Below are 18893 nucleotides of genomic sequence, written 5' to 3'. Positions count from 1 at the left end.
TCAAAAGGGTAAAAGAAGAATAGATATTGCAAGGTGATTGGTATGAATTAGTTATTATATTTGAGCACTGAATTTGCCTCTGAAGTTCTGAAGAGTTGAGACAAAAAAAAAAAGATGTGATTATACAGTTCTCCTCTGAGGAAGGAAAACATAAACTCTTTCAGCGAGACAAACTTTCTCTTGGCACTGAATTTATCATGTGCTTTTTCATTTTGGGGCATTGGAAAACATAATGGACAGGGCTTTCAACTGTTCTTTTACAAAAGGCCCTAAATGATTGTTTAAATGGATGTTTCTTATATCCACCCTCTATAAAAGCTGAGGACATAAATCTTAAGTGTGTGAAGGGTTTCTGTAAGAAGCTGAATTACTATGGGGGACAAATGATGCTTTGTGTTGATCCAATTTAGTATATGTCTAAAACAGAGAACCTAGCAGAATGGCTAGTTAATCTGCACATTAAGCCATCTCCTTCTGCTATCAGATGTCTTAAATGAGCCTTTGGCAAGAGTTGGATACTAATCAGTTCATGGTTGAGCTCTCTGCCCGAAGTACCAGACTTCTGTGGTGTTAATTGGAAGGGGTTCCACAGGCTTTGGATATAAGAGCTGGAGGAGGCAGAGTTGAGTTCTGCTGTTCAGTCTTGAGAACCTGATTTGCATTCTTCCCCACTAAAGGACTGGCCCCTCTTCAGCAGTGTGCCAGCAAGGAAGGTAATTATTTTCTTTAAAAGGAGCTGTTAATCTGCTAAGTACTTGGTAGAAACTTTAGAGTTCTGGGCCATTTATAGGCGATAAGATTTAGACCTGTAGGTTTTTTAAGGATAACTTTTATCAGCTGTCTGTCCAAGATTATTCTGGAAGGCAGAAGTGCACGTGGCCAAGTGTTGGAGTCAGGAGACATGTGTTAGTCCTCCTTCTAGGTATGTTGCCTCAGGTGTGTCGATGAACATTTCCAAGTAAGTTTTGGTTTCCTGGTTTAATATGATAATACATATAAAGTGCTTAGTACAGTGCCTGGCTCTTAAATGCTCACTGCATTTTCTTGGTGGTGGCAATGATGATTTGTTAGTGTTTGAGGGTCTTCCCCCCCAAGTTCTTAACCAGTTAAGACCTAAGAGTTTGTCTTAGGGCATGGAGGAGCCCAGCGTAGAGGAATTAGGAACATGCATGTCCTAAAAGCAGCTGCTCCTAAGAGGAGCTAGAGAAAGGGGTTGAGCTGACCACACCCAGCCCTTTTCCTCCCCCTCAAGGCTAGTAATTCACTTTTCCTTCTCTGGGAGGAGCAAATGAGGATGAAGACAGAAAAACTTCATGAGTATTTTTTTTTTTTTTTTTTTTTTTGAGTTGGAGTCTTGCTCTGTCGCCCAGGCTGGAGTGCAGTGGTGCGATCTTGGCTCACTGCAACCTCCGCCTCCCAGGTTCAAGCGATTCTCCTGCCCTAGCCTCCCAAGTAGCTGGGACTACAGGGCGCCCGCCACCATGCCCGGCTGATTTTTTTTTTGTATTTTTAGTAGAGATGGGGTTTCACCATGTTGGCCAGGCTGGTCTCAAATTCCTGACTTCAGGTGATCTGCCTGTCTTGGCCTCCCAAAGTGCTGGGATTACAGGTGTGAGCCACTGTGCCTGACCCTTCATGAGTATTCTTTGGGTGCAGGGCATAGATGTTGCATTCAAATGATGTTATTTTTATTGCTCTGAAATGGCTAGTGCTCCATCCATCCTCATAATGGTTTTGCCAAGTAAGGTAACGAGTCTCCCCTGCCACCCGCTCCCACCAACAATAGCTCCTTATTTGTAGTCTTCACTCATTAATTGTTGGCGAATATTTAATTGTTATACAAATGATGATCATGGTGTCATTTTGACAATTGGTCAATATGCTCAGCTGCCTCTAAAGTACCTACCCAATTCAAAATAATAAAACCCTGTCATCAGCAGCGGCTGAGTACTCCTTCTGTTTCTTCTAACTGGTGCATGCAGCCATTCATGTAATTAGCTGTGCCAAGTTAACTAAGTTTCAGAGGGGGTATTAGAACATGGTCCTGTTGTACACAGTTCAGGATTAGTGCTTCAGCTGTTGTCATCACTCTTGTCTTCCGGGACGTGGCAGGCTTTGAGAAAGATTAATAACTTGGGTGTGTAAGGAGGTTGCACAATTTGATCATAGTAGGAGCCAGGCCACGGAGCCAAAGCCTGTCCTATAATTCTACTCTCACACACTCTGCAATGCCTTAGTCTTCTAACTTAGCTCCTCTAACTTTTGCTTTTTGTTTGTTTTTCATTTGGAAATGTACATGAAAATAGTACCAATCTTATAAGGTTGTTATGGAGATTAACTGAAAATGCAAGGAAAGTACATAGCGTGGTGCCTGGCATATAGAAAGCCCTTGATAAATGCTCATTGTTTAGCATTATTATTGTAAAATGGGGATAATAATACCTTCCTTACAAAATTGTCATGAGAGTAAAAGGAGGTATTTTGTATGAAAATCTCTAGATCAGGCTCCTGCACGTAGTAGGCCCACAATACTTGTTTTTACAAATTAGCCAGTGATGCTGAAAGCTTTTCCTTGTTTTGAAAGTTGTGACAAAGGAGTCTAATGAGCCATTATTTTTAAAGCCTTTCTTTGGGGGAGGGCCACTCTTTTGGAGTCTGTGTGTAGCTTGGGAGATGGTGTGGACATGAGCAGACACCTTCCTGGCATCCAGATTAGGGAGCAGATCCCTGCTTCTCAGAACGTTAGTGATGCCGCACTTGGACTGGCCTCAGTATTCTGTGAGAGGGCTTACAGTGTGTGTTGTTGTTTGTTTTTAACTTTTAAAAATAGAAATTTACAAATATTCACAGTTGAAGAAATAACCACCAACTTCAACAATAATCAATATTTTGCTGATCTTATTTTATCTCTCTTCCCTATTCCAGACACCAGACACATACACAGACACACACACACACAAACACACACTTTTTTCTTCTAGAAGAGTATAAAGTATATCCCAGACATCATGTCATTTCACTGTTAAACACTTTAGTATGCATCTTTAATGATAAGCAGTTTTTAAACATAACCACCATTGCATTCTTAGCTGATTTCTTGATGAGATCAAGCAGAATGTAGCAGTAATCAGTGGTGAAATGCCTGTGCCCAAAATGAGCATTTTAATGCAAAATATTAAATTTAGTTCAATTCAGCCAGTATGTTAGTATTTTTTATGTACAAGGCACTGCATGCACAGCACGTACAGAGAATCAAGGTGGCAGTCCCTGACCCTGGGAAGAGTCCTGTGGAAAGCCCATAAGACATACATACAAATAACCAAAGTTCAAGGCAGGATTCACATAAAACCCTTAGAGAGCAGGGAGCTTGGCAGGTGGTGGGATTTGTTGAATACAAAGTAGGAGTGTGACATGCGAGTTCAAAGGAGGCATTCTCCGTTGAGTAGGAGAGGATACACAGAAGAGGTGTGTGCAAGACAGGCCTTGAAGAAGGGCACAATCTCTGCAAACCATTTTTAAAATTGTAAAACAATGTTAAAGGCCAATCCCTGTCCATGCACCAAAACAAAAAAGAAATCAGAACCCACTCCTACTCCTACCATTCTGACATGGTGGAATCGTATCTTTTCCAGGAGTGTAAGTCTAAAGTTGAGCTACAAGGCTGGTGGATAGTTCAAATGAACCTGCCCCTCATAAGTTCACAAGCCAAGGATCCACTTGTTTTTGTTTGCCTTTGCATTAAAACTGAGGCCTCCTTTTCTGAGACCTAAGGTTAGTTTTAAGAGAGAATGAAGAGACCAACTGTTGAGGTCAATGAAGAGATTTTTCTTTCCTTCGAAGCCGGGATTACTATAGCTAGATGCACACATTGTGCAAGTCCCCTGTACTCTCATTCCACTGTGTTTGGGTACGTAGGATTCAAACATTTTCATTTCAGGATGGAGAATGGAGTAGAATGAAAGAATCTCTTCAGTCATTATTTAAACTACTTACCGAGCAGGTGGCCCAGGTGCTGAGGCAGACAGAACAGCAGGAAGGAGGGCAGAGAAACTGGAAGCATAGGAGTAGCTAGGGAATGGTGAGAGGTGCCGTCTGAGTGGAGTTGAGAAGGCAGTGGGTGCTGCGGCTGGATGCACTCAGTGGAGGTCCTTGAATGCCAGGCTGGGGAGCATTTTTTTAACTCAGTAGGTGAAGGAAGAAGCCATGGGAGTTTTATGGAGCAGATGCCCAAGCAGTCATGTCAGTTATGTCAGGTGGCATTGGGAGGTCGTTATTATAGTCTTGGCTAGAGGGAGTGAGGGCCAGGGTGAAGGTGTTCTTCATGAGGTTTTCACTTCTACTTGCAAATATTCATAAAGTGTCTACTCTGCATCAGGCCTGGGAACAAAGAAATGGAAGAGACACTGAGGAGGTAGAATGTGCGAGACTTAGGAACCCTCAGAGTGGAGAGGTGGAAGGGAAGGAAGGGAGAGCGTTGAAGATGGCACACCTTTGACACTGAGTGACCTTGAGAATGAATGTAGCAGGAATGGTTGTTGAAAAGTTTGGAGGTGGGGCTGGCTGTGTTTGGAGCAAGGTTTTAGCTCTCTCTCTCTCTCTCTTTCTCTCTCTCTCACTTGCTGGCTGTTTGTGTGTGTGTGTGTATGTGTGTGTTTGTGTGTTTGCAGAGGCAGATGTGGAGTGAGGTGAATTCGGTTGTGAGTGTGCTGCAGTAGAGATGCCATGGATGCCCATTCAGAATGCCCAGACCTCAGCTCAGGCCAGTGTTTGGGTCTGGAGGCTAAGGAAGAGCTGGGTTTTCATGTCTGGGGGAGTGAGCTTTGGGGTGTGAGCAGGCCAGGGAGTGGGAGGAGAGAGAGAGCTGCCCAGGTGATAGTTTTGACCACCTTTTCTGTGTGTTCTGTGATCTGACCACTAATAGGTGAGTCAAGTCACTCGAACATGTTTTTTTTAATTGACAGTTTAAAGTTATATATGTTTATGGTGTACCACATGGTGTTTTGAAATATGTATACATTGTTGAATGGCTAAATCAAGCTAATTAACATATCCATTACCTCACATACTTATGATTTTTTGTGCTGAGAATGTTGAAGATCTGTTCTCTTAGCAGTTTCCAAGTATACAATACATGGTTATTAACTATAGTCACAATGTTGTACAATAGATTTCTGGAACTTACTCCTCCAGTCTAACTGAAATTTTGGTCCTTTGCCTAGCATTCTCCCCTCTCCATCCCCCAGCCTCTGGTAATCACCACTCTACTCTCTGTTTCTATGAGCTCAGCTTTTTGAGCTCCCACATACGAGTGACATTATGTGGTATTTGTCTTTCTGTGCCTGGCTTGTTTCACTTAACACTGTCCTCCAGGTTCATCCATGTTGTTGCAAATGGCAGGATTTTGTTCTTTTTTTTTTTTAAGGCTGAATAGTAGTCTATTGTGTATATATAGCACATTGTTTTAATACATTCATCTGTTGATGGACACGGGTTGATTCCATATCTTGGCCCTTGTGAATAATGCTGCAATGAACATCTACCGTCTTTCATCATAATTTTGACAGCCTTTGAAAAGGTGCCACTCTGAAAGAATCTGCACGGGGGTGGAAGTAAACTATTAAGGATCAAAGGGTCTGTCACCTGTGAGGAGACAGAAGAGGAGTCCCCACAGGCAACTTCATGGTGTTTTGGATCACACTGGTCAGTCAGGCTGAGGCGAGGGCCTGCAGGGAGCTGTCTTCTGGGTCAGATTCCCTGTGGCAGTAACTTAGTGTCATGGCAGCACTGCACTCAGCGTTCCTAAAAATCATATGTCAGTCAGTGGAACTTAGAAAATACGAAGTTTAGAAGACAGTAGGTTTGGTTCATCTGTGAGCTAAGGATGCACTTGAAAGGTGGTAGAAGACAGGGCTCCATTCCCATCTGCCACTTTTGAACTGTGTGGCCAAGTCACTAACTTATTTAAAGCTCTCCCCTCAGAAATGGGAACTGTGAATAGTAATCACAAATATATACACGTGTATGTGTATATGAATATGTGTGTACCTGCATACACACACACACCAGACTCCAGTCTAGGCATTTTAAGTACAGTATATTTTAACCCTTAACCCTCACAATAACATTATTCGCTAGTTACTGTCATCCCCATATGTATGGGTGAGGCATCAGAGATCTGAGTCATCTACCCAAGGTCAATAGCAAGTAAATGGCAGAATCAGGATTTGAACACAGTCTGGCACCAGACCTCAGCTCCTCACCACTGTTCTCTGCTGCCTCACAGTTCACTGTTCAGGGTTCTGGTTCTTCAGTCCCCACACAGTCTCATGCCACGCAGGAAGGGTCTTATGTGTTGTGCTTGAAATGGACTTGAGGCTCCATGTAACAGCTACTGCTGGCTGCTGCCTACAGATAGTTGATGCTCAGTTTCTGGGGCAGTCTTGCTCTATGCACAGCTGGTGCAAATCTGCCCTTTCCACATGAGATGGACTTAGTTGTCCTGCTCTGCACCCACATTGCTGCATCCTGAATTCGACATGAAAGTTTAGATGTGGAGTAATTTGAGCATTCCTTATCTTTTGCATATGATGGTGTAAACACAGTTGGGTGCTGTGTGTCCTTCAGTCACTTTTTGCTAGGGTGATGTGTGGTGTGTGGTGTATTAGCACCATGCCCAGGTTCAGGACATCCCCTAGCAGTGTGACAGCACATGAGCCTGTAAAATGAGCAGTCAGGATGGCCAGTGGATTCCTCTCTAGCCCTGGCAGTCCCACAGCCTGTGGATTTCTCTATGGTGTCCACATCACAGTACGATGTACTCCCATGGATGGGCACAAGCAATTAAATACTTGTGAAGATGACATTTGAGGAATTAGGATTTTGAGTTCTTCCATTTCCTGGCCCACTGAATCATTCTTGGAGAAATCATAATGTTATAAATTCCATTAGAAGTGTAAATCACAAGAAAAGTTCCTTGACCTCAGCAGTTTGTGATCTGTATGTCATAAATGAAAACAATGTTAAATAAAACTAAACTTTGATCAAGGTGATGCAGATAAAGATAGTGTTGATAAATGGAAAGTTCTGTTTAGGTAGTAGTATTTTTCTCCCAGAAGGCAAAGTGCTATGGAAGAAAAACGTAGCCCTTTATAGGCTGGGCACGGCGGCTTGTTCCTGTAATCCCAGCACTTTGGGAGGCTGAGGTGGGCAGATCACTTGAGGTCAGGAGTTTGAGACCAGCCTGTCCAACATGGCAAAACCCTGTCTCTACCAAAAAAATGCAAAAATGAGCTGGGTGTGGTGGTGTGTTCCTGAATTCCCAGCTATTTGGTTGACTGAGGCATGAGAAACGCTTGAACCTGGGAGGCAGTTTCAGTGAACTGAGATCTCACCACTGCACTCCACTTGGGAGACACAGTAAGACTGTCCAAAAAAAAAAAGAAGAAGAAGAAAAATGTAGCCTTTTCTAAAAGCCTGAACATTAAGGCAGTAAACATTTACTGAGTGCCTACTGCATAAAAGACAGTGTATTTGGAGCTTGAGGATGAGACTGTAAGCAAAGAGTCATTGTGGAGTGGGCTAGCTGGCATACAAAAGTGCATAGATGGCTTATGGGAGCACGGAGTGTATCCCTTCTGGGGATCCAGGACCAGGTGACATTGAAGAATAAGTGGAAGTTTGTAGTGCATCTCACATCATCACAGTGGCGTGACACTGTGGAGACTGGAGAACCTCGAGTAATCAGGTGTAGAGGAGCTGGGGTAAAGGAGAGGAAGCCACAAGAGGATTCCAACATCAACTCCTTGGCAGGTATGGAGGAAGCCTTGGGGCTGAGGAGGACAGAACCATGGAGGTGCAGAAATGGATTAAATTGCTGCAGTGAACCCCAGAGGAAGGAGGGGTTTTTCTCCCAGTGAAAACAGGACTGTGGCAGAGGCAAGGGGATGCTAGGAGAATGCTAGCTTCCCTCCCACCCTTCTCTGCAGGGACATGGGGTGCTCACTAGGGCCAGATTCACAGTGACACAGGTGAGTTACATGTGGCAGTAGCGAGAATGTCTGTGGGAGAGTTTGAGGATGGGAGTGCTTATTGACCACTGAACACAGATTCTGCAGAAAAAGAGGAACGGTAAAGTGAGGACAGAAATATGTAGGGGGAATGATCACCTGAGGGCCTTGCATTTAGGGCATGGCCAAGGATGACAGGAAACTGAGCCACTGTGCCACTGATGGGCCTCGAGTTCTGGAATTCACTGTTGGGTGGGGTTTTCCAATACTGTTCCAGTGGGGGTGTTGGAGGTCTGTGGGCTTGCTTGGCATTCCAGAGCAATCTTGGTAGGGGGTGAACACTGAGCTTCTTAAGAGATTCTTCTCAGAAGACCTTAACCTCTTGGGGAAACTGACAGCAGACCCCAGTGCCATGGAAAGATCAAGACTCTGGCCGAGGACATTGGGCTTCTGTCCTTGGGAGGTTTTCTTGGGGTGGGAGGTGCGAGAGGCAGTGTTTTACAAGTTTTGCAAAAACACTCTTCTAGGATCCTATCCAATGCAATGACTGATTTCTGTCTCTCTACTCCAGCAGGAGAAGCATTTAATTGTTAAAACAAGAGCGGTCCTTGTCTCATTCCTTTTGCTAATTCTTGCCATGTTACTCTAATTATTTTCCTATCCTGGCCTTTCTGTCTCTCTTGTTTAGAACCAGAGTACCAGGTGTACCTGAATGCTTCCAAGGTCCCCGGGTTTGCGGATGACCCCACAGAGCTGGCATGCCGGGTGGTGGACACGAAGAGTGGGGAGGTGAATGTCCGATTCACGGTTTCATGGTACTACAGGATGAATCGGCGCAGCGACAATGTGGTGACCAGCGAGCTGCTTGCAGTTATGGACGGGGACTGGACGCTAAAATATGGAGAGAGGAGCAAGCAGCGGGCCCAGGATGGAGACTTTATTTTTTCTAAGGAACATACAGACACGTTCAATTTCCGGATCCAAAGGACTACGGAGGAAGACAGAGGCAATTATTACTGTGTTGTGTCTGCCTGGACCAAACAGCGGAACAACAGCTGGGTGAAAAGCAAGGATGTCTTCTCCAAGCCTGTTAACATATTTTGGGCATTAGAAGGTAGGAACTTTTTTCTTGTTATTCATTTTTGTTTTGTCTTTGCTTGAGTCGTGCCGCTGTGTGTTGATGCACAGTCACCCTCTGCAGGTTATCCCTTACACTAGGAATGTGTGTCCTGGACATTGATCGCCATGCAACCCGTTGCACGTGCTCTTTGGACTCACTGTCACCCCTCCTGTGTCCCCAAGCCCCAGAGAGGTCCCTCTCCAACTCACTGTCAATCAGCCAAGTCTCTTGTTTCCTGAACTTTAGCTCTGAATGTTCCGTTTCTCTTTCTTGTGTTAAACGTGATGACTCTGAGGACACTCTTTCCCCTGGAGAAACGGTTACCTCTCTGAGGACAGTTTCCCCCAGAGCCCACCTAAGTGGTGCCCATTTTCTTCCCACACTTCTCATAACTGGGCCTAGAAGTGGGGCAGGTGCCCTCCTTGATCCTCCCTGCAGCTTCCAGGCCGTTTTCGCTCACTCCTAAAAATATCTAGCTTCGAATCTCGTGTCATCATCACACCATACCACCTCTTCTCATTGCTATTGCCTGTTGCCTCCTAGGTCCTCTGTTCATTCTTTGAAGATGTTAGTGTTTGTTTCATGGCCATTCTGTCTGACACTGCTCCCATCTTGCTAACTTCAGTATCTGTGTAGAGCACTGGGTCACAATTGGAAGCACCCTAGGAACTTAAAAAAAATGCTGATGCTTTGTCCCACCAGAAATTCTCCCATCCAGATACTAACCAGGCCTGACCCTGCTTAGCTTCCAAGATCAGACGAGATCGGGCGGGTCCCACCAGAAATTCTATTTTAGTTGGTCTGAAATATACGCATTCTGGGCACTGGAATTTTTAAATGCTCCCACAGTGATTTTCATGTGCAGCCAAGGTGGCGAACTCTAATACAGTTAATCCTGTCATTCTCAGTTGCTTGTCCTCCTCTCTGTAGTCGTCATGTCCTCTATCCTATTTTGGTCCTACACTCACATGCTTATATGTTACATTAGACCGTCTCCCTTCTGATAACTGAAACCCCGCCACAGTCTCAATTTCAAGCATCCTGTTCTCTAAACATATCTCCTGTCTTTCTATACCGCTCCGTCTAGTACTCCAGCAACAATCCCCCAACCCTACTGGGGCCAACAATCTGTTAATCCTACCACCAGACATCGTCCTTCACTCCCATTGTGTCTTCACGTCTCTCTCACTAGGGTGCCCATTTGTAGTCCAGTGTACACCTGGACTGGTGTACGTTATGATAGCACCTTCTTTCATTCTCAGAGCTAAGGCTGGGAGGTAGGGGTAAGTTATGTGGTCACCTACTGTTACCTAGCCTAAATTCCCAGTCAGTTTTAATCACTCCCTTGCATACACCCCTAGCTCCCTTCCCCTCTTGGTTTGCATTAGACTGTGGCCAAACTACAATCCAGTTCAAAGGCAGCTTTCTGCAGCTTCCCTACCTGTGCACACAGAGCTAATGTGGTTGGAGAGAAACATTCAAACATGTTGACTGGTCTCCCTTTAAAGTAGTGGTCACTTGTGACAAGTGGGCTCTCGGCACTGCCTGGGAATTATTCTGCATTTCCTTAATCTGTTTATTTCCCCACTCTCCTAAGTGATTACTGCATACCACCTTCTGTCTCTGCAAACCTCCTCCCACAGCTTCTCTCTCAGCTGTTGGCCCTGCTTCCTATTCTCCTAAAAGTAGAAATAATCAGGAGAATTCTCATTCACGCTGCCCCAGGGTTGAGACCAGGTCACGCGGCGTATGTCCTGGCAGAGGCCAGCCCCTCTCACTACTTAGACCATGGCTGCTCTCTGTTATGTCTTTGGTAATTCTCTCCCTTCTGGACCTTTCCCATTGGTCTATCAATGTGCTGTTAGATCCAGGTTTCCTTGGGTTTTTTTAGAGGGGGTGGGGAGTGAGGGTTGTGGTATTTTTTGTTGTTTTAGTTTTGTTTTGTTTTTAGAGACAGGGTCTCACTCTGTTGCCCAGGCTGGAGTGCAGTGGTGTGATGGTAGCTCACTGCAGCCTTGACCTCCTGGGCTCCAGTGATCCTCCCACCTTAGCCTCCCAAGCGGTTGGGACTATGGGTGCTCACCACCACATACAGCTAATTTTTTTTTTTTTTTTTTGAGACGGGGTCTTGCTCTGTTAACCAGGCTGACATGCAGTGGCATGTTCATGGCTTAATGTAGCTTCAGCCTCCTAGGTAGGTTAAAGTTATCCTCCCACCTCAGCCTCCCGAGTAGTTGGAACTAGAGGCACTATAGGCCTCTATCATCATGCCTGGCTATTTTTTTTTTTGGTGGAGACAGGGTCTCACTGTGTTGTCCAGGCTGGTCTTGAACTCCTGACCTCAAACGATCCTCCTGCCTTGGCTGCCCAAACTGCTAGGATTACAGGCATGAGCCACCATGCCAGGCCCCCCCACCCTTTTTTTTTATGCTAATCTTGATCTTGCTTCTTCATCCATCTTTCTGTTTCCCACACCCATTTGTCTACTTATTACTTTTTCCTTTTATAATAACAATATTTTATGTATGTATACTCAGTGTGTCTGGTTTTTCTCCTTCCATTCTCTCTGGTACCTACTCGAATCAGGCTTTCCCCTCAGCTGCTTGTGGTAAGATGGCCAGTAATCATCATATTGGAAACTCCTATCATCAGTTATTTTATTTGACTTAGCAGAATTTAATACAGGTGATTCCCTCCTCCTGGGAATGCTTTGGTTTTTCCCTTGGCTTGTGGGACACTGCCTTCTCAGGGCTTTCTTCCAACTTTATTAGCTATTTCTCAGCCTCCTTTGCTGGCTTCTGTTCATTTTTTGGACCCTGGAACATTAGACTACCTCAGGACATAGTCTTTGGATATAGTCCTTGGACTTGGACTTCTTTTCTATTTAACCTCACCTTCTTGATGATGTCTGTAATCTCATGAATTTAAATACCATCTAGACACCAGTGACTCGAGATTTACGTGTTTACCCCGGACCTCTTTCCAGAACTCCAGACTCAATATTATATTGCCTCCTTGACACTACTTGACTAACAGGCATCTCAAACTTCTGTTCAAAAGGACGCTTCCCATCACATCTGCCAGCTCTCTTCTCCCAGCCTTCTTCAGCACCATTGTTCTAGTGGCTAAGCCCAAAACCTTCATCCTTGACTCCTTGTTCTTAAAATTGACTTAGAATCTGGCTACTTTTCACACTCTGCCATGTATGGCACCACCCTTGCCTGGATTACATCCCTGGCCTCCCAGATCATCTCCTTGCTCTGCCCTAGCACACGGCAGCTGGAACAATCCTGTTAAACATAAGTCAGGTCCTGAAACTCCTCCACTCTAAACCTTCAAAGCCTCCCCATCTCACTCGGAGCAAAACCCAGAGTCCTCTAAGTGGTCTTAGATGTTCTGTACCAACTGGTCCCGTTATCTTCTGGCCTCACCTAGCACCCTCCCCAGCACCCACTCCATACAGCCACTCTGCCCTTCCAGGCTCCTCAGATACACCAAGTGTGCTCCTGCCTTGTAGCTTTCTGCCTGCTGTTCCATCAGCCTAGAATGCGCTTCCCAAGATGGATAGGACTTGCTCCCTCACCTCCTTCAGGTCCTTTCTATTTATTTTATTTAATTTTTAATTTTAATTTTATTTTTTTAGAATCACAGTCTTGCTCTCTCACCCAGGCTCTCTCACCCAGGCTGGAGTGCAGTGGCACCATCATAACTCATTGTCGCCTCAAACTCCTGGACTCAAGCCTCCCAAGTAGCTGGGACTATAGGCACATGCTCTGTGCCTGGCTAATTATTTAATTTTATTTTTAGAGGCATGGGGTCTTGCTGCATTGTCCAGGTTGATCCCAAACTCCTGGCCTCATGCAATCCTCTCGCCTCAGCCTCTCTAATCAGTGAGATTACAGGCGTGAGCCACTACTCCCAGCTCAGGTTCTTTTTAAAATGTTGCCTCCTCAGTGAGGATGTCCCTGATCACTCTATTTACAGTTGTGGCACACACACCTTCCTTCCAAATACAAATCCATGCTTTTTCTCTTCCTTGGCTGCTTATTATCTCTTAAACATTTATCACTATATAACCATACCATATATTTTACTTGTTGATTTCATTTGTCTTCCTTCACTAGCATATAAAGGGAGGGATTTTTGTATTTATTTGTTCACTGTTACGTTTCCAGTACCTGCAGTATGGAAGGCTGTCAACAAATACATGTTTAAATTGATGAATGAATGACCGAACTCACAGGAAAATCAAGAAAGAATGTGGTGGCTCAGTAGAAGCTCAGCAGTCAGTGGTTCTGGAGAGAGTTCATAATATATATGTTCTGCTAATCGGTTTGGTGGAACAAGTGTTCCAAAAAATCTAACGTAAAAATCTCATCTTGTAACTGGATGGATTATAGGATTAATCATCTTATTAAAGGATAAAAAGAATGTATCTAATTCACTTATTCATCCACTCAACAAATATTTAAGCACCTTCGAAGTGCCTGACGTTGTGCTACTATAATAGATGAATTCTAATGTGTACATGCGTAGGCATTGTTGTTTTGACAGAGACGCAAGGAGTAATCCACTTAAACCTAAAGTTAGCGTAGCCATAGACACCTCTCAAAATGTTTAAACAGCATTTCTGAAATTAAAGTATAAACCAAGTGGAAATTATTAGATCTGCAAATACATACGCTACAGTCATTTTAGCAATATATCTGTTCTGTAATGTCACTATCAGATGATTAAACAGGGAGAATTCATTTCTCCCTTGCTGTATTTCTCCCTGCAGGCTGGCTTAGCTAGGGGCACTTTCCCTGTATTTAGCAGACCCCTGGGGAGGAGAAGCAAATGGTATGGCCAGGAGCCTGGCTTGAAGGTCATGGTGTTGTGTTCAACCATGTCTTTCCCACCTTGTTAGGAGTGCCCTCTGCCTTGCATCTTTTGGAGCACCAATAGCGGGTTCCCAAATTCTTCCTGGTGAAACTTCTTAAGGACTTAAAAATCCTTAAAACCAGTTCTCACCATAATTTCCTCTCTCCTGACACCCATTGATTCATTTCAGACTATTACTTCCAATGGGATGGTTTTAGCCCGCTTATAAATACACATGATTTTCTTTCTGAGTTTCCAGATTTTCATAGGTGCTTTTGTGTGGCAATTTGCAAATAAATTTATATTTCTTGGTTATTTTGCTTTTAGTTGCATTTTTATTTTAACTGATCTTGTTGGAAATCACATCCTTCTGGTCCTTCATTCCAGATTCCGTGCTTGTGGTGAAGGCGAGGCAGCCAAAGCCTTTCTTTGCTGCAGGAAATACATTTGAGATGACTTGCAAAGTATCTTCCAAGAATATTAAGTCGCCACGCTACTCGGTTCTCATCACGGCTGAGAAGCCTGTCGGCGACCTCTCCAGTCCCAATGAAACGAAGTACATCATCTCTCTGGACCAGGATTCTGTGGTGAAGCTGGAGAATTGGACGGATGCATCACGGGTGGATGGCGTTGTTTTAGAAAAAGTGCAGGAGGATGAGTTCCGCTATCGAATGTACCAGACTCAGGTCTCAGACGCAGGGCTGTACCGCTGCATGGTGACAGCCTGGTCTCCTGTCAGGGGCAGCCTTTGGCGAGAAGCAGCAACCGGTCTCTCCAATCCTATTGAGATAGACTTCCAAACCTCAGGTGAGCAGTCAGCCCTGTTGAATCATAGATGGAGCTAGAAGAGACCCTAGGATTTTGATTGGATACCCTCATTTTTTAAAACAGCTTTGTTAAGATGCAATTCGTATGCCATACAATGTACCTGTTTAAAGTGTGTAATTCAGTGGCTTTTCATATATTCACAAAGTTGTGTGATCATCACCACAACCAGTTTTAGAACATTTTCATGACCCCAAAAGAAACCTGGACCCCTTAGCCAATACCCTCCATTCACACTCCATTCCCCACCTCCCATTCTGCAGCAACCATGATCTACTTTCTGTCTCTATACATTTTGCCTATTATGGACATTTCACATAAATGGAATATAATATGTGGCCTTTGTATCTGGCTTCTTTTTTGGAGCAAAATGTTTTCAAGGGTCATCCATATCGTAGCATGTATCAGTGCTTTGTTCATTTTTATGACTGAATAAGATTCCATTGTATGGATATGCCACATTGTGTTTATCCATTCATCAGTTGATGGACATTTGGGTGTTTCCAGTTCTTGACTGTTATAAATAATGCTGCTGTGGACATTCATGTACAAGTTTTTGATGAATGTATGTTTTCATTTCTGCTTTCATTTTAAGAAAATGAGCTGAAGCTCAGCTACTTCAGATACTTTAGGGAACATGGTGGAGTATAAAGAAAGAGAGGAGGGAATTGAGCCTCCCAAGGTGTTAAATGACTTGCCAAAAGTGGAAGATTTTTAACATCCTCTGTCTGTGTATGTGTGTGTTTCAATAGGAAGATGATTTAAAGGTATTTAAACCCCAATCTTATTTAGAATATCAATGCAAAGGATTATCATTTATGAGTTTAATACTAAATGTTTTCACTAACTCTGCCCTGGGTTCCTGGGTTTTAGTTAGAAATTTGTGAATGTATAAATTAATACTCATCTGTAAAAATTCAGGTATCAATTGAATCAGTATAATGAATGTAAGATATTTGTTGAATTAAATGATTAGCATTTATATTAAAGGTAAGCTAGACTCTAATAACGTTTGTTTTCTATTAATATTATTTTCTATTATTACAGCCTTTTATGGTATATAGTGAAATAATCTTCTGACATCTCTTGACCTTTAAATTAAAGGGTAAATATTGATTTAAGCCCTTAGATTTGGAGAAAGCGTAGGCCTCCTTTATTGTGTATCTGTTTGTTTTTAATAGCAGCTTTATTGAGATATAACTCACATACTATAAAATTCACTATATAGAGTGTACAATTTAATGGTTTCTAGTATATTCACAGAGTTGTGCAACCATCACTACTATCTAATTCCAGAACATTTTAATCACCTCAAGAAGAAACTCCACTCTCATTAGTAATCATTCCCATGCCCCCATGCCCTTGCCCCTGGCAACCACTAATTTACTTTCTGTCTCTGTAGATTTGCCTCTTCTGGGTGTTTCATATGAATTGAATCATATTATATGTGGACTTTTGTGACTTGCTTTTTTTCACTTAGCGTAATGTTTTCAAGGTCCATTCATGTTGTAGCAGGTATCAGTACTTCATTCCTTTTTATGGCTGAATAATATTTCATTGTATGGATATGCCACATTTGTTTATCTGTTCATCTGTTGATGGACATTTAGACTATTTTTACTTTTTGGCTATTATGAATAGTGCTGCCATAAACATTATTATTTGAAAGTATCTTCTCCCATTCTGTGTATTGTCTTTCACTTTCTTAATGATGTCTCTCAAAACGTCAAATTTTTAAATTTTTATGAAGTCCAGTTTGTCTGGTTTTTTTTTTTTCCTTTCGTTGCTTGTGTTTTTGCTATGTCTAAGAAATCACTGCCTAATCTAAGGCTGTGAGGATTTACACCTATGTTTTCTTCCAAGAGTTTTATAGTTTTAGCTCTTACATTTTAGGCTATGATTCATGTTAATTTTTGTATGTGGTTAAGAAGAAGGGATCCAACTTTATTATTTTGCATGGAGATAGCCAGTTGTCCTAGCCCCATTTATTGAAAAGTGTATTATTTCTCCATTGACTTGTTTTGGCACCCCTGTCAAAAATAACTTAATCATAAATGTAAGGTTTATTTCCAGACTGTCAATTCTATTTCAGTGGCCTAGATTTCTGTTCTTATACCAGTATCACATGGTTTGATTACTGTAGCTTTGTAGTTAGTTTTGAAATCAAGAATTTGGAGACTTCCAATTTTGTTCTTTTTCAAGATTGTTTTGGCTATTTTGGATACCTTGCACTTCCATGTGACTTTTAGGATCCGCCTGTTAATTTCTACAGTCCAGGCATCTGGGACTTTGATGGGGATTGTGTTAACTCTGTAGATCAATTTGGAAAGCATTGCCATTTAACAATATTGTTTTTCAGTTCATAAACATTGGCCATCTTTCCATTTGTTTAGGTATTTACATTTTTTCCATGGTGTTTCGTAGTTTTCAGTATACAGATCTCGTTTCTTTTGTTAAATTTATCCTAAGTATTTTATTATTTTTGATGCTATTGTAAATAGAATTGCTTTCTGAACTTACTTTTTGGCTTGTTTATTCATTGCAGTTTCATAGAAGTACAACTGGCTTTTGTATATTGATCTTGTATCTTGTGACCTTGCTGAACTTGTTTATTAATTCTAATTAATTCTAAATTTTGGGGACTCGTTACAATTTTTAAAATACAAGATTATGTCATCTGTGAATAGAACTAGTTTTACTTCTCCCTTCCAAGCTGAATATCTTCTATTTCTTTTTCTCGAGTAATTGCCCAGCCAGAACCTCCAATACAATGTTGAATAGAAGTAGCACAAGTGGACATTCTTGTCTTGTTTCGGATCATAGGGGGAAAGAAAGTGTTCAGTCTCATTCACCTTTAAGTATCATGTTCACTGTGGGATTTTCATAGATGCCCTTTATCAGATTGAGGAAGTTTCCTTCCACTCCTAGTGTGTTTCCTTCCATTCTTAGTTTTTTTTTTCATTCCTAGTTTGTTGAGTATTTTTGTCATGGAAAGGTGTTGAATGTGGTCAGATGCTTTTTCTCTGTCTGTTGAGATTATTATGTGGTTTTTGTCCTTTATTTGTGTATTTGTTTTGCTGTCTGTAGGAATCTGTTCCATCTTGTTTCACATTTGTTATTTGATCTTTCTTTTAAACTCCTATGTGGAAAAGGGGAGACACAGAGTATTTTGTATCTATTTCTGGGTGAGGAATGGATGTTGAATCTATTCCTCAATTCTTTAAATCTCAGCATAACAGATAAAACCACTGTAGCTTCCAGGTTGAATAGATTGCCTAAGGTTTTATTTTATTAAATCCACAGAGTTGTCATGGCCAGTTCACATTTTAATTAGGGGAAGCTGCCATCAAATTCAGCACCCAGAACAATACTATAGCCCTGAATAGCCACCAGCAAACATTGATTTGAAACTGAATAGCCTTTGCTTCCTAAAAATCAGTGACATACCTTAAGACACACAACAAAGGGGTTCTTCCAGTGTTCACCTTCCTGTCCCCTGATTTCAGGGCACCTGCTTTTTGATATTGAAAACCAAGGGACCCTATTGAGTACTGGGTTTTACTGATTCAAAATGTCAACAGGAAAATGGTATTTAAATATGATAGTGTAGACTTTGGCCTTTTAAAAGAAGAATAATAAATTTTTTTCTTCGTAATATATAGAAAATTTGAAAATATAGTAACGTAGAAAGAAGGCAAAGAGACTTATCCATCATCCTACCAGAGACTGTTAATTTGTGTTGTTCATCTTCCTAGAATGTTTTTCTTGTATGTTTTCTTCATGACTTTGAGATCAAGCTGTACATACAATTTTAAGACCTGCTTTTCTCCCTTTAGTGTTATAAGATCAGCACTTTCCATATTGTAACCAATTCTAGGTAAACATTAATACCACTTTTAATGACTTTACGTACTTGAATTTGCTTAGCCATTACCTTATTGATGGACATGCAGATGGTCTGTAACTTTTGCTTTCATTAAAAAAACTGCCACTAACAGCTTTTTTTAGAGGCCAAGGTTGGAACATGGTTTATGTCAATGTTTGTATTTAAAAGTGAAGTAGTTCCTATACTCTCTGCA

The 18893-nt window shown here is 42.2% G+C and overlaps 1 protein-coding gene across 1 annotated transcript in view; it reads left to right on the top strand.

The window, feature by feature from the left end:
- PTGFRN (prostaglandin F2 receptor inhibitor) overlaps nt 1-18893 on the top strand; it is an 80415-nt gene that overhangs the window by 42458 nt on the left and 19064 nt on the right. The window contains exons 5-6 of the mRNA XM_003268041.3: nt 8695-9120; nt 14377-14796. Of these exons, the coding sequence (XP_003268089.2) occupies nt 8695-9120; nt 14377-14796 (846 nt within the window). The remainder of the gene's footprint in view (nt 1-8694; nt 9121-14376; nt 14797-18893) is intronic.

This window comes from Nomascus leucogenys, chromosome 12, assembly GCF_006542625.1.
Source record: "Nomascus leucogenys isolate Asia chromosome 12, Asia_NLE_v1, whole genome shotgun sequence".
NCBI classification, from domain to species: Eukaryota; Metazoa; Chordata; class Mammalia; order Primates; family Hylobatidae; genus Nomascus; species Nomascus leucogenys.
The sequence above is the reverse complement of the archived record's forward strand: the minus strand, read 5'-3'. Positions and strand labels throughout refer to the sequence as shown.